The sequence below is a fragment of the Meleagris gallopavo genome, chromosome 1 (assembly GCF_000146605.3).
Source record: "Meleagris gallopavo isolate NT-WF06-2002-E0010 breed Aviagen turkey brand Nicholas breeding stock chromosome 1, Turkey_5.1, whole genome shotgun sequence".
NCBI lineage: Eukaryota > Metazoa > Chordata > Aves > Galliformes > Phasianidae > Meleagris > Meleagris gallopavo.
The window spans coordinates 18,033,964-18,050,485 of record NC_015011.2 but is presented as its reverse complement, the minus strand read 5'-3'; the positions used below and the strand labels follow the sequence as shown (position 1 = coordinate 18,050,485).

Genomic DNA, 16,522 nt, shown 5'->3' with positions numbered 1-16,522 from the left:
TTTTTTAATGTAAGAAGAAGGAGAACTTATTACTGTTCTTATACACTTTTTTTCTCTCTTGGAATTGTATATATTAAGATCTAGAGAAGCTCTAGAAAGAATATATCATTCTGCCTGTTCTACTAGTGAGAGAAATGGAGACAAAAGTGATAGGATATGAAGCAATAATTTGATAAGTCTGTGGCAGAGGCAAAAATGGAGTTCTGATCTAGAGTTCTGAATTGCAGTAGCATCATGCTATTACAGTTCAGTTTATCCACAAGAGAAGTAGTTTCTACTGTGTTGTTAACATAAGTTTCCTTAGGAAATTGTTTAATACACAGGTGGAACCATATATTACCATATATACTCGTGCAATTTGGAGTTTGTATTAAATGACTACACTTGAGTATCTTGAGTAAATAAATATAAGTTGAATTCTGAACTTATCTGAAGGAGAGCATATCCATTGCTAAGAGTTATGAACGCAGAAATACTTAGCTGCAATGATAGATCTTAGTCAATTTTCTTAATAAGGATATTCAAATTCAAATCTTTGTTGCTATAGTTTAGTCTCCTAGTAATAATGAATGCAGTCCTTAACATGATTGTAATTAAGTTTGCACTGTCCTTTATTATCTAACTGGGATTTTTTTTTGTGAAAGATCACAGTAATCAATGACCATTATGAAACAAATATAACAGTTTAGTCTTGCTTTTTTTTTTTCCCCTCTCAATAGACTGAATAACTACCGGAAATCTTGGCTGTACAAACTTGGATCTTTTTTTGTTGTAATGCATCTTCTAGTTAATGCTGCTTATTCTGGAACTTCTCTGTATGTTTCACATTTCAATTATCCTGGAGGAGTAGCAATTCAGAAGTTGCATGAGTTGGTACCTTCAACAGCAGGTATGTCAAGCTAGTTTTGAGGTATGTTTGTCCAACTCAGTTGTAATTTTTTGGTATTAGTACATTTTTACATGTATTGAATATTGCCTCTTCGCATTGTTTATGTGAATATTTTCAGTTACTATCGGTGAGCTTATAGTAATTTTGGAACTTTCTTTGTTTCTGTAGAGGTCTCTGTTCATATTGATGTAGCTGCAGCACAAACAGGAGTCTCTCGGTTTCTAGAAATCAATTCAGATTGGAGGTATGTTCAGATTTTAAAAGGAATATATTTATATAATCTTTAAATAAGCACCTGATTTAATTTTTTTACATGTATATATGAATCTTCAGGGAATTTGGGTATGTGCAGTGCTGCCAATTTAGAAACAGAACACTGTTTTGGTAAGTTCTGTTTTGCTTAAATGCCATATAATCTTTAAATACATAAGAGAAAAAAGGACAGCGCAGAAGTTATTTTGCTAAGGCAGTGGTATCCTTAAAAGAGCTACGCTTGCTATTTCACTAGTTTTTATAAGACATAGTTGTAGATGGACATTTTTCTGTTCTTGGTAGAACATAACATAAAATAATACAATTATTAATAAATTAATAGTAATATTATAATTAGGGGGGAATCTCATTTTATGTGTTTTTAAATACTGTGTTGCAAAGTGAAGCTTATCTATATATTAATATTCAAAGTCTATTTTTATGCGAAACATCCTTCAGATAGATGTTATTAAAGCTGCTGTCACATAGACTGTTAGTCATATTTATTCTCTGTGGTAGATAACAGTTGAAAGCTTTGTTACCATGAGCAGAAGAGATACACAGTGTATTAAGGATCATAATATCTAAACAAATAGTAGAGCACATTCATGGGATGCCGTTGCTTGCTTTTCAGGATGATGCAAAAAAAGGGCGTCTTTATGATTCAAGGCCTACCTTGTCAACTAAAGTCAGGATTTCTAATTTGAAATGTAATCTTAATGAAAAACCTTACTTTATCCCAAACAGGTTTTGGTTTTAGTTTAAGTCTGAATGTAGAATTGTTTTTCCTAACTTGAGCTGTTCAGGATAAGGTGAAGAAACATAATGAATTTATTGGCATTGTTTGAGGAAGAATTTTGGAATAGAGAGAAAGAAGGGAATGGTATGCTTCTAGGGCAAGTTACAGGAATCACTGTATTGCCTTATTTATTTATTTATTTATTTATTTATTTATTTATTTATTTCTGTGCTCTTCTGTAGTATCATAATGGTATTGACAGTTAAAGGCAGAATTCCTGTCATATTTAGCAATCCAGTGTTTGTTCAGAATTATTTTTTTGCATCTTCTATCTAGAGAGGGTTTTAATACATGAATAGTTAGGGGGAGACATTATTCTATTAGAGTACGAGTGATAGAACGTGCATGATAGCTGAAATGCTCCAGTCTTTGTTTTTTGAAGGTATATAAATACTTATTTAAACTACTCTTAAATTTTTTTTCTATAAAAATTCTATAAACAAGACTTTCCAAATACAGTGCTTAAGTTTGTTGGGCTTTTTTAGATGGGGTAGAGTTTGTTTGGATATTTCTTGTTATTTGATTGAGGTTTTTTTGAGGTAGTGCAGTGGGATTGGAAAGTCAATGAAAAATATCCCTGTCACTGATGGATGGTTCGTAGTGTTGGAGCTGTAGGGTAGCTTGTCTCTATCACTTTTATCTTTCCTCATCATAAAATGTCTTAAGGGAGGGCTGATTCATCATAAAGTTTCACATACAAAGGGCTACCATGCTGCCACTAAACTTTGCACTATTGTGCTGTCAGACATCAGCTGTCCGTTTTCTCTTTATTTAAGAATGTGACAGTTTCAGATGGGTGAAAACCAACCTACCATCTTCATAGATTTATGGATGGAGCAGCTGTAAGGACTGATGATTCTTCAGTCTACAACTGAAGTCTACAAATAAAAGTCTCTTAGAAGTTAACTGCTTTCAGTGGTGTGCTTAGATTAAATCTATGTGCCTCAAGAAAAATGCAGGTGATCCATTATTTTTCTTCAAAGGTTGACTGAAAGAAGCTTGGTGCAGATTCTTACACAAGACAGGTGTTACAGTCTTGTCTTCAATTAGTGTAGTCTCTTTGAACCAGGAATAAATATGCTGTGTAAGCTTCAAGTATTTAAAAATAATAAAATTCAGAAATGCTTGCAGCCAGATGAAAGGCCTTTTATTTGCTGATGAAGAAAATGCAAAAATAGTAGTTGGTAAAGCCTATTACAGAGTATATCATTCTTTCTGCCAGCTTTAACACATCTATCATCCTATGTGGCATCCTAAGTGATCTTTCTGGAAATAGCAGATGAAATTAAAGTGTGCTTTTTTTTGTTGTTTTGTTTTAGAAAGTACTTGTTATGCAAGATCTGGTTCTGTATTTGGTTAACCATACACACAAATCCTTTAGTTTGCTTAGAGTATCCATTGCTTCACATATCTTAAATGTTAGTGACTTTGTTAGAAATACATGAGATTACTGCTTCCAGTTTTCCACAGAGAATTCAGGGAGATGAGAAGCCAGGTCTGCAAAGCTACACATGGTAAAGGATGTTCATAGGTACATGCAAGAGTAGTTACAGGCTTGGGATTGCACAACTTCAGTACCAGTGTCCACTTAAGTAATTAACAGCCACACACTTGAGTAAGTTAATTGTGAAATGTGTGGGAGGAATCAGGTGCCTAAGTTACAAAAGCTGGTGGAGGATAGCTTGCAGAAGAGGTGCAAGAAAAAGTGAAGAGCTGCATCACTCTTCAGTTGGTTTACAGATTATTTTTTTAACACTCTTGTTATGGTTAGATACTTACGATTGTTCTGTCCTAAACAAACTAAAGGTAAGTAACTTTGCTTTTAACCTCTATCTTCTGTACTGTTTTCCATCATTAGTAAGTGTGGGATATTTTTCTGGAATATAGAACAAAGAATTGAAGCCAGGTCTCCCCCTTTCAGAAATACAGAAAACAGTGTTCTATGGAATATTGAGGGCTGAACTCAACTTGTCCTTCCCCTTCTGAAGTTGTTGGATTGAGGGACTAAATTAGGCTGTCACATCCAATATGAGCGTCCTAACCCTTGGGCTACAAAGTTCACCTTCTTCTCTTCAGTGAAGACAGTGTCTTTATGAGACACTAAGAGAGATACCTCAGAGTCTAGAAAATTAGGTTTATGCATCTCTGTGACATGTGAGGGATGAACTGAACTCAAGTGCTCAGTTCTGGGCTCAGATCAGACAGAGAACGTACACCTAAATCTTCAATATCCCTGTCAAATACTTCAGCCATTTGGTTTCTCATCTCTTAAATTCCCTCTGCAGCTAGATTGAACGTAAGCCTTCTTAGCAAATAACTGTAAGTGGACATGTCAAGTACTTCTGAAACTTAGTTGCCTTTTATATATGTATTATATAGAGATAATAACGTGTATTTAGTGTTCTTTAACAGGTTTATAAAAGCTGATCTAAAGTCAGCTGCCCAAACATGCAGGAGTTCTTACTTTGGCAATAATTTTACATGTAATCTGTGTGTGCAAAGATGTGTTACTCGATATATCTGCAGGACTGTAACCCGCTTTAGTTGTCAGATTGCCTGTGTGAAACTTGAATGACGTTATCAGGAAATTGAACAAGTGCCAGGTTAACACTTCAATTTCCAGGCTGTTCTTTCTTTCCTGTGGTGTTCAGAGCAGTGTTTTTCCTGCTTTTTCTGGGGCTCATACTTCAACATTTCACTACCAGAAAAGAAAGATTTCTGATGAAATGCTTCATAACAGATTTTCTTAATTTCAAAAGGAAAAGGCAAGACTGTTATCCAAACATAAATTTTTGTAGATAACGCTTAGACTGACAATCATTTTCTATAGTCATTGGCTTTGCTGCTTTTTCCACAGAACTGTGAGGACTAGATAAGAAATTTTCTACAAGTCCTAAATTAGATGATAGTAATAGCAGAAAGATTTGCATGGAATGACTAGCTCTCTAGCCTCTTCAAAAAATAATGTTTTGTTCTCCAAATAATTTTAAAACAGGCATATAACTGAGAATGTTTTGTATTTGTTTGTTTTGTTTCATCTTGGAAGGTATCTGCCTTGTATACATACAGAGGAATGTAGCTAAAGCTTCTGTATTCTCTACAGGTATGACAAAAGAGAAGATGTTAAACCGGGAGACCAGCTGATGTTTTCTTACACACACATACTGATGGAAACAAACCCTCTTCAGATATCACATTACAAGACAACTCACAGGCCTCTGGCAAATATACCTGGCATCAGTAAAATTGGGTTGAACCTTACTGCACTACCTCCTTTTACTTTAAACTTAAAACCAAAATTAGTACTGTTGGAAAAACTTCCTCTATCATCTTGACTGTGAATTTTATGTAAGTCTTTTGATGTAATTTTGCTGATGACTGAATGATCTATGACAACAGCAGATTATCATTCCAGCACTGCAGTTCAGCTTCTGTGAAAAGGTACAGAAAATCTTTGTATTGATCAGTATTTAGCTTCATCCTGTTTATTATATGAATACTATAACGCACTTCTAGTCAATATAAAGTCAAATCTGAGTTAGATATTATTAGATGTGTTTGAGAGAGGCTGCTTACAAGTTTAGTGCTATTACGCGAAATGTCTACTTGATTTGGGTAGCTATTTCATAATGCGGCACAGGTATGTCCTAATTGTCCTATATAAGATACATAATGGAACGAGATCTTACTTTGGCAATAACTTTATATGTAATCTGTGTGTGCAAAGATGTATTACTCGATATATCTGCAGGACTGTAACCCGCTTAGTTGTCAGATTGCCTGTGTGAAACTTGAATGATGTTATCAGCATAGGAAAGCCATATTCATTGTAGCTTCATCACAATACATAATTGTGCCCTGTGGGCTATTAAACTAATTAAAGTGAAAGGTTCACTTAAAAAGCATTTGGACCTCTTGGCAACACTGTTTTGTAACAGTATTAAACAGTATTAAAGAATGGTTATCTTTATTTCAGTAGATCATGAACGAGCACTGCGACTTGGATTTCGCAGAAAATAGTATTTTAAAACTATTTTCCCTTTTCTTCTGCAATTGTATCTTAATTTGCAGTGCAAAAGTTTACCTACAAAAATATTTACTTGAATACACTTGAAGATAGGTGCTGTTTTATTTCTGTATTAAGTAGTCCCCTTGGAAAAGAATAAAGAACCATGTGTTAGAATTGTATAAATTAGAATAAAATAGTATGCTCTGTAATTTCTTCTTTATTAGATGCTTTTGTTAAGGATGTCTGCCTGGACTGCTGAATGGAAGAAACTTAGGGATAAACAAAAGGAAAATTTTCAGTGTAAAAATTCAGAACTGGTGAAATAAGCATGGGCAGAAAGCTGTTCCTCGTTGACTGAAAACTCAAGTAAAAAAATGGAGCTTTTTTTTTTTTTTATTCTTAAAGTGTTTCATTCAGAAACTGTTTACCTGCATGTGCTTCAATTTTTAAGACCGTGTTTTCCTTTTATCCTGTAGATTATATATCAGAGGAACTGATCTAGTGAGGTGGAGCCTGTCCCGTGGTGGGTGGCTGTTGTGCAGGCTTCCTCACACTGAGATCTGGCAGAGGCAACCTGCAGAACTTGTTAGTCCAGTCCGTGGCTCCTCTTGAAATTGTAATCAGTGAAGTACTATCTATTTGTCTTGTCTTTGGAAGAAAACTCAGCTTCCTCCAGAGCCAGTTTGAACATCAAATAATTGACATGATACAGAAGGAAGTATATGTGCAAATAGCTGAGAACTTGGGACGTGATGAAAGAAAATTTTTGAGTAAGGATTTAAGTCCTTGTATGTTAAGCCTGATCTACTTTATGTAACTCCCTCACAGTGTAAGCTGTAACCCAAGAGCCTGAAGTGAAATTTATCCTGCCTGAAGTATAGACAAGCATCTGGCAGTGGTAGCAGTGTACTACTGCTCTCAGACTTGCTGCTGATGAAAGTAGATACTAGCAGCTCAAATTGGCCTGCTTATTATGTCTTTTAGAAGTAGAGAAAGGAAATATACATACATGGAGGAAGAAATGAAATACTGAATTGCAGTTTCAGACAGACTAGGGTTTATTTAGATCTGCTATATCTTGCTCTACATCTGTGGTTCTCAAAAAGTGCTTAGTTTTTCCATCTGAAACCAAGCTGGGGTTGTAGATGTGATGCTGAGAAAAGCCTGAGGACTATCAAAAAAGTCTTAAGGGGACTGGGGTGGATAGTTGATGGCACAGGCATGCAGGTGTTTTTTTTCTTCTTAACTTCAGTAGTGGAGAAGGATACTGAGAGGATCAGAAAAAGTCACCTCATTAATAAATGGCTTAGAGGTCAGTGCAAACACAGGAATTCTGTTTTGTTGTTGTTGTTGTTGTTGTTTTGTTTGTTTGTTTTGTTTTGTTTTTGTTTTTTTGACCATGAGGCACTTTACTTGGGACCTGGCATGATGGCTGCAGATGGAAGTAGTCTGTCTCCAGGGGGTAAAAGGATTCTAACTGAGGAACTGGCAGGACTCATTGAAAGGTCTTTAAACTAGATACGAAGGGGAAAGAGGACAAAATGAGGGCCACTGGGGTTGAGTAGAGGGTGGAGTACAAAACTATGGAGCAGGGCAGTGGGATGCTGCTGTTCTAGGGGATCCTAGATCCTCTAGAAATGTGGTGAGATGAAGCCCAGCTGAAGTGCCTTTATACCAATGCACACAGCCTGGGAAATAAGCAGGGGAAGTTGGAAACTGATGCACTTGGAAAGTTATGACCTTGTTCCTATCATGGAAACATGGTGGGATGACTCCCATAACTGGAATACCACCACTGAGGGGTATTGTCTCTTTAGAAGGGATAGGAAGGTAGGAAGGGTGGGGGAGTTGCCCTCCATGTCAAAGAGTGGATAGAATGTGAGAAGCTCCTGAGAAACAGTCAGGAACAGGTTGAGAGCCTGTGGGTTAGAACTAGGGATAGGACTAATAAAGACCAGCTGGTGATAGAGGTATACTACAGGCCACCTGATCAAGGGAAGACTGTGGGGAGGTTATCATGCTCACAGGCTCTTGTCTTCATGGGGGACTTCAACCATCTGGATATCTGTTGGAAAGACCACACAGAGAGCTGCAAGAGGTCCAGGAGGCTCCTGGAATCCATTGATGATAACTTTCTGGTTCAGATATTGGGCAGACTGACCAGAGGTGAAGCGTTGCTGGACTTGGTGCTCACCAGTGTGGAGGAGATGATTAAAGGTATTAAGGCTGGCGACAGCCTGGGCTGCAGTGATCATGCACTGGTTGAGTGCATGATCTTGAATGTGGGCCTGGCAGAGGGGGGTCAGGATCCTGAACTTTGAGAGTGATCTTGAAGCTGTTCAAGGAATTGTCAGCAAAGATCTCTTGGGATGCTGTCCTTAAAGACAAAGAGGAAAGCTGGCTACTCTTCAGAGATGCCTTTCTGAGATCACAAGAACTCTCTGTCCCTCTGAATGGCAAGGCAGGCAGAGGAGGCAGGAAGCTGGCATGGCTCAGCAAGGACCTGCTGGGCAAATTGATGGCAAAGAAAGGTGTGTATAAGCTCTGGAAACAAGGGCATGTTACCTGGGAAAAATACAGGGATGCTATCCGGACTTGCAGACGTGGGATCAGGAAAGCCAAGGCACAGGCAGAACTGAACTTGGCGAGGGATGTGAAAAACAGTATGTATGAAGACATTCTACAGGTGCGTTGGCCAGAAGAGACAGGCCAAAGCGAATATATATCCTTTGGTGAATGTAAAAGGAGAACTGGCTTCAACAGACAAAGAGAAGGCTGAGGTACTGAATGAGTTCTTTGCCTTGGTCTTCACTGGCAGCCAGGATTCTAGTATTTCTCATGTCCCTGAGCCCTGCATCCCTAAACCTCTAGGTGGGGACCGGGGTGGTAAATCTCCCCCCTCCCTCCCCCACTGTGAGGACGGAGCAGGTCTGAGACCGCCTCATGAGACTGAATGCGTAAAAGTTTATGGGGCCGGATGGCATGCATCCCAGGGTTCTGAAGGAGCTGGCTGAGGTGGTTGCCGAGCCGCTCTCCATCATATTTGAAAAGTTGTGGCTGTCAGGTGAGGTCCCAGATGACTGGAGGAAGGGTCACATCACTCCCATACATAAGAAAGGGAGCAAGGAGGACCTGGGGAACTAGAGGCTGGTGAGTCTCACCACTGTGCCTGGGAAGATCATGGAACAGATCCTCCTGGATGACATGCTTCATCATATGAAGAATGAGTGTGTGATCCGAGACAGCCAGCACGGCTTCATCAGGGGAAGGTCATGCTTGACCAATCTGGTGGCCTTCTGTAATGGAGTGATGGCATTGGTGGACAAGGGAAAGGCGACTGATGTCATTTACCTGGACTTGAGCAAGGCCTTTGGGATGGTCCCCCACCACATCCTTTTCTCCAAATTGGAGAGATGTGGATTTGATGGGTGAACCACTTGATGGATAAGGAATTGGTTGAAAGGCTGCAGACAGAGGGTGGTAATTAATGGTTCTATGTCCAAGTGGAGGCCAGTAATGAGCAGCGTCCCCCAAGGGTCTGTCTTTGGACCGGTGCTCTTTAACATCTTTATCTATGACATTGATGATGGAATCGAGTGCACCCTCAGCAAGTTTGCTGATGACACCAAGCTGAGTGGTGCAGTTGACATGGTGGAAGGAAGGGATGTCATTCAGAGGGACCTCAACAGGCGTGGAAGGTGGGCTTGGGTGAATCTAGTAAGGTTTGACACAACAAAGTGCAAGGTTTTGCACTTGGGCCGGAGGAATCCCAGGCATCTATACAGACTGGAAGGAGCAGTCCTTGAGAGCAGCCCTGCAGAGAAGGACCTGGGGGTCTTGATGGATGAAAAGCTTAACATGAGCCAGCAGTGTGCTTTCGCAGCTCGGAAAGCAAATGGTATCCTGGGCTCCATCAGAAGAGGGGTGGCCAGTAGGGATAGGGAGGTGATTGTCCCTCTCTGCTCTTGTGAGGCCCCATCTGGAGTACTGTGTCCAGGTCTGGAGCCTCCAGTTCAGGAAAGACAGCTGTTAGAGGGTCCAGAGGAGAGCCACAAAGATGACCAAAGGGCTGGAGTACCTCCCCTATGAAGACAGGCTGAGGGAGCTGGGCTTGTTCAGCCTGGAGGAAAGAAGACTGTGAGATAACCTCGTTGCAGCCTTTCAGTACATAAAGGGAGCCTATAAACAGGAGGGGAGTCGACTCTTTGAAAGGGTGGATAACTGCAGGACAAAGGGAAATTGTTTTAAGTAAAGGAAGGGAAGATTCAGGTGGGATGTCAGGGGGAAGTTCTTTAGAAAGAACAGGCTGCCCAGAGAGGTTGTGGATGCCCCATCCCTGGAGATGGTCAAGGCCAGATTGGATGGGGCCCTGGGCAGCCTGGTCTATATTAAATGTGGAGGTTGGCAGCACTGCCTGTGGCAGGGGGGTTGGAGATTGATGATCCTTGAGGTCCCTTCCAGCCCAGGCCATTCTGTGACCTGTGCAGCAGTGTAGCACTGGCGGGCGTATGAATCTATGGCAGTCAGTACATGTAAGACCTCCACAACATAGATCAAAAGTGTTACTGTAGCCTGCACCCTGAACAGAAAGGAGTATCTGCCAACATGTAGCACAGAAGAGTATTGTAGTTTTTTTTCCCAAAAGGCTGCTTTTAACGAATGATCAGTACTTGGAATAGAAAGTAAACTCTCTTTTCTTTTGAATCAATGCTCTTATATGTATGTCTTCTGTTGTCTTTAGATCAGTGAAGAGCTTCCACAAGAGATACAGAGCTTATTTTCTATTTTAATGTGGATGGATATTTGCATAGAAGAAAGTGTGGGTTTAAGCTCCCTTGGTGTAAGAGGGCATTAAGGAAGTCTCCCACCCCTTTATGATCTTGGAGTGCAGCATTACAAATTCTTCTGCCTTTAGGGGCTTGGAAAAGGTTGGAGGAAGCATCAAGTTACTACATGAGCAGTGCAGGGAGGAGACACACTTCGAGAATTTGGTAGGAACTTACAAAGTAATAATAAATTTCGTGTTATTATTCAAGTTCATAAAAAAAATCCTTTTGTCTTTATTGTAACAGATAGCTGTGGATTAGAATATAACTTAAAAAAAAACCACACACATAGAAGATGAAATAAGGAAAGCACATTTAAATGATTGAATAAACCTAAAGAAAGACAAAAAAAAAAAACAACCCAGATAGTACAGTCCATACGTGAATTATGTCTATGACAGTCAAACAGAAAGCAGAACGAAGTTGTAAACAAAATGCATTTAACGTGTATAATTCTGCTGTAGTAAATGATTGAATTTAGTATGTCTTGGAAAAACTCCCCAAAGGTCATCAAATGTTGCACAGTATCACGTTTGAATCTTGAGTTAATTTCCTACAATCACAGTGTGTCACCATGTTTTCTCATTAAGAACGGCCTGGAGTTGGCAGATAATCTGTCTTAAAGCACAAGATTTAGAACAGCCTATGTGGTAAAACTAAAAGTAGTTGTACGTTGCAGGACTTGCTGATTGGTGGTACTTTCAATAATGAAAGTAGAAGCAAATTCAAAACATAACTGTAACAGCTCACTCTCTTCCATCAGGAAATAAAAAGGAAAGATTAAGGAACAGTGTCCAGTTTAGGTTCTCTATGAGTTATAGCATTCAGAGCTGTGGAAAAATATAGTAGTTTAGCTTGTACGTGTCCTGTATATTTCCTGTGGGTTTCAAGAAGAGGCAGGGGAGAAGACAGCTGGAGAATTGTTGTCATAGATCAGACAAAATGCATTTTTCTGTTAACTCAGAAAAGTCAAAACATGTATCAGGTTTTAACCAGTTTCATTCAAACTATTAGAATACAACCTCAGTACAGTATAACTGTGTAATGTGTTTGAAACAGTTTGATCACATATTCCCTTGGAGAGAAACATTATACATTCAGGAAAACAAGATGGAGATGTGCTGTAGCTAACTGGGCTAAAGATTCTTCCTAAACCTCTAGTTATGTTCATAATGCTAAGGAGCCTGATGACAGCTAATAAACTTTAAGCACTGATTTGCTGTATCTCAGCTTTAATGCAAGTGTGTCTGTGTGCATTTCCCTTGAATCTGAGCACTTTTTCAAGTATAATTGAATAATCCTAGATACACAGAAGTCTAGTCTTGCCTTCCTCGCCTCATTATGTTCATTCTTAAATTCCCCCCCTCACTTTCTATTTGCAAGAAAAGATCAAAACCACAAACTGAGTTTATCACCAGTGTCTGTTTAGCCACAGCTTTCTCAGTTAGCTGATTACACAATTAGTCACAGCTGTCTTAAATGAAATTTGCCAGTATATGCTTAGCGTGTGACACAAAAGATCATAGTGATGTTTGCAAAAATTCCCAGTTAAGTGACATGTAAAATGCCTTAGTGAAGGTTTTATTTTTTATTTAAATATATATGATTCTTCTACTGAAGTATACAAATTATTTTATATGCAGCTTATATCAGCTCCTTAGATGACCATGAGCAATTACAGTTACTTTTAGTCGTTTGTTTCGCAACTTTTTTTAGAATAATAAGGACACTCAATGATTTTTCTGAACTTCATCTTTCTGTCATGGGCAGTCTTACACAAATTCTGCTTTATTTCAGCTGAAACTGCTGTTGGTTCTGTACCAAGGCTTGACTGGTGTCCAGTTAGGTCAAGTGAAGGTAAAAATACTTTCTGAAACTGTGACTGTCTTTTCCTTAAAACTGCCAATTTAATTCCAGAGACCAAAAGAAGGTATTGGTTAATGTAGAGAAAAAAAAAATAATAATAAAGAACAGGGAGATAAGCATAGATCTCGCCTTTGGAATCCAAGCTGGTACCTAAGTTGGTTACATCACTGTGGTTGCCATTTCTGGCTGGCATGTTCATTTTATACAATCATAGAATGACCTGGGTTGAAAAGGACCACAAAGATTATCTAGTTTCAACTGCTCTGCTGTGTGCAGGGTCCAGACCAGGCTGCCCATCACCACATCCAGCCTGGCCTTGAATGCCTCCAGGGATGGGGCATCCACAGCCTCCTTGGGCAACCTGTTCCAGTGTGTCATCACCCTCTGTGTGAAAAAATTCCTCCTAATATCTAACCTAAACCTCCCCTGTCTCGGTTTAAAACCATTCCCCTTGTCCTATCACTATCCACCCTTGTAAACAGCCGTTCCCCCTCCTGTTTATATGCTCCCTTCAAGTACGGGAAGGCCACAATGAGGTCTCCCCAGAGCCTTCTCTTCTCCAAGCTAAACAAGTCCATTTCCCTCAAACTTTGTGCAGAGGAGAGGTGCTCCAGCCCTCTGATCATTTTAGTGGCCCTCCTTTGGACCTACTCCAAGAGCTTCATGTCCTTCCTGTACAGGGGACCCCACGCCTGGACGCAGTACTCCAGATGGGGCCTCACAAGAGCCGAGTAGAGGGGGACAATCGCTTCCCTCTCCCTGCTGGCCACCCCTTTTTTAATGCAGCCCAGAACATGACTTTCTGGGCTGCAAGCACACACTGCTGGCTCATGTCCAGTTTCTCGTCCACTGGGACCCCCAAGCCCTTCTCCACAGGGCTGCTCTCAAGGAGATCTTTCCTCAGTTTGTATAAATACCTAGGATTGCCCTGACTCAAGTGCAGCACCCTGCACTTGGCCTTATTGAACCTCGTCGGGTTTTCATGGGCCCACTTCTCCAGCCTGTCCAGGTCCCTCTGGATGGCTTCCTTTTCTTCCAGTGTATTGACTGCACCGCTCAGCTTGGTGTCATCTGCAGACTTGCTGAGGGTGCCATCGTCTGTGTCACTGATGAAGATGTTGAAGCACTGGTACCAAAACCGACCCCTGAGGGACACCGCTTGTCACCAGCCTTCACCCTGACACAGAACCATTGATCACAACCCTCTGCCTGCATCCAGCCAGCCAATTCCTAATCCACCAAACAATCCATCCTTCAAATCCACACCTTTCCAATTTAGAAAGAGGTAGTGAGGGACCATGTCAAAAGCCTTGAAAAAGGCCAGGTAGATGACATCCACCACCCTTCCCCTGTCCACTGAAGCCATCACTCCATCACAGAAGGCCACCAGATTGGTCAGGCACGATCTGCCCTTGGTGAAGCCAGGCTGGCTGTCTTGAATCACCTCTTTATATCGTATGTGCCTTAAGATAGCTTCTAGGAGGATCTGCTCCATGATTTTCCAGGCACAGAGCTGAGGCTTACTGGTCTGTAGTTCCCCAGATCTTCCTTTTTCCTTTTCTTAAAAATGGGAGCAATGTTTCCCTTTTTCCAGTCACTAGGGACTTCACCAACTTTATGAAACAAGGCAGCTTTGGGTCAGCTTTGCAACGAAACCAGTAAGATAAAAAATCACTCTTGTTGCTAAGAATAAGGCAAAGAATGGACGTACTTGTGGAAGACTAAAATTTAGTTTCGATGGTTTTAAAAAAGTAAATCTAATATGTAGTTAGAAAGTAATATTTGCTAATTACAGTTTTATATTTCCCAGTTTGGAAATCCCTAAATGAAAGTTTGTTACTATCCACTCCGTAAAGCAATGAAAAAAAAAAAAAGAAAAGCTGTTTTAAGGGACAGATCTCTCAACCACTTTACCCATCTATTTTGAGTTTATCGTATCTATCTGAATTTTATTAATCACATCCTTATGCTACACTTAAACCATTCTAGACTGAGAGTTCTGTTCTTTGTAAAGTAAGAAACTATTCTTGGAGAGTGTGGAGAAGCTATGTGCATTCTAAATAAATGGTCACTGGATGAATTCTGCAGTCAGGCAGGTTTACTTGGTGGGTATGGAAAGAGGCCAAGTAAGAAAGGGCCATATGGGAGGAGCATTATTGTGTAATATATAGAGTGTAATATATATCTCAATAAATACATTATATACGCCTGCAAGACTTTATGTGTTTTTGAAAAGGTTATTGAAGATACCTATTTTTTCCCCTTCCTACCTTTAGTACTACAAAATATTTCTTGCTGCAGTGTGGTTAGTGGTTAAACCTATGCCTCCTCTTAAAAGACATAAAAGCTATTAGATCCTTATAATGACAAATTTAGTACCATCTACACTAAATTTATTTCTGAAATTACTAACGTACTGAAATTAACTGTTTAAATGAAATTCATATCACTGTCGTAGATTATATATTAGAGAACCATACTGCTGCAGGGATAGGTCCAGCTTGACGAAAACTCCTATTGCTAGCAGAGCTTGTGCTTTATTGAAGTCTGGAAGATTATAAGGTAAAATAAGGGAGTTTCTAATGGAGTATTTTCATTACAAATATGAAAAGGAAAAAAAGTTTTGGAAAAAAAGTTTTAGCAATTGCTAAGAGCTTCTATTAAAAATAATATTTCTAAAATAAAATCAACACAAAACCCACACATAATCAATGCTTCAGCAAAAGCTTTCAGCACTTCTTTTGAAGGCGCTCTTTTTTCAGCATCACCGCCTCAGCTAGAGATGGAAATGCTCACATAACTCATGTAAAAGGATCAAGACTTCCATCCCCAAAACAGCAATGTTGTCCTTTCAGTTTCTCTTGGTTTAAGTGACCTTTTTTTAATTAAGTAAAAAAAAAAAAACAACCAGCAACCTCTAATAAGTGTATTATTAATTCTTAACCAAGTTGATACTGACACAGTGCTGTTTTAAGAATTAATGCCCTTCAAAAAAGGAAATTACACTTGCAAATGAAGTAGGATAAGTAAGTTTTGCCTCTTAAAATAGCCACTACAATTGTCATGCTCTCACAAGATGTTTTTACAAAGAATGTAAGTATCTTTCACAAGAAAAAACTGAAGGCTACCTCAAAATGCCATCATTTCAACTTCCTATGTGAGAGTTATAAGGAATTAAGACTGCCTTAATGCAGAGGAGCCAAGATACTTGTTTTCAGAGAAAGGGGAATTTCAGGCAAACTTATTCAATATTCCTGCAGGTGTAATGTAGTTTGACAGTGCCTTAAGACTAAGGCTGTATTCATAGTCATATTCAAGTCTTGAGTAAAAATTATCCCTTGTTAAATTAAAAATACAAGGTTTCTTCACTCTCTACATGCCTCTTTCTGGGTTTGGAGATATTAAGCATCTCACAAAGGTCAAGGCTATATTCACAGTTAAAGTGCAGGAAAAAACTGAGGTAATAATTAACCAGTAACTATTTAAACATGCTTCTAAATGAGCTACTTCAAAATCACCTTACTCAAACTGTACATAAACTAGAACAAGTTCTTTTACTGATGCAGAAAAAAATATCTGAGTACCCATTCTCATTTAACCCTACAAGAATAGGGAAATGCTGACTGTTGGTAGTATTTAAAGTTAGAATATAAAATAATGGACACAAAATCAGTGTGAGTTCTTCCTGAGTGTACAATATAGTAACATATCTGTATTAATAACAGTACAGATCTAAACATAACTGACCGACTAACAATTAAAATATGTGAAACTATAGAATGTTCAAAGAAAAATCATGTGGAAACCAAAAATCACCTGGGAAAGATTTCACCAAATTGGCTAAATTCTTTAAATGCAATTAAAAGCAGCAGATTTTTTTT

The 16,522-nt window shown here is 39.2% G+C and overlaps 1 protein-coding gene across 4 annotated transcripts in view; it reads left to right on the top strand.

The window, feature by feature from the left end:
- Positions 1 to 6,158, top strand: part of ALG12 (ALG12 alpha-1,6-mannosyltransferase) — a 19,175-nt gene extending 13,017 nt beyond the window's left edge. For all 4 annotated transcript variants that reach the window (XM_010729013.2, XM_010729009.2, XM_019612059.2 and 1 more), the window contains 3 exons: positions 720 to 889; positions 1,058 to 1,133; positions 5,044 to 6,158. In XM_010729013.2, coding sequence (XP_010727315.1) covers positions 720 to 889; positions 1,058 to 1,133; positions 5,044 to 5,275 — 478 coding nt within the window. In that variant the 3' untranslated portion in view covers positions 5,276 to 6,158. The remainder of the gene's footprint in view (positions 1 to 719; positions 890 to 1,057; positions 1,134 to 5,043) is intronic.
- Positions 6,159 to 16,522: the final 10,364 nt, after the last annotated feature.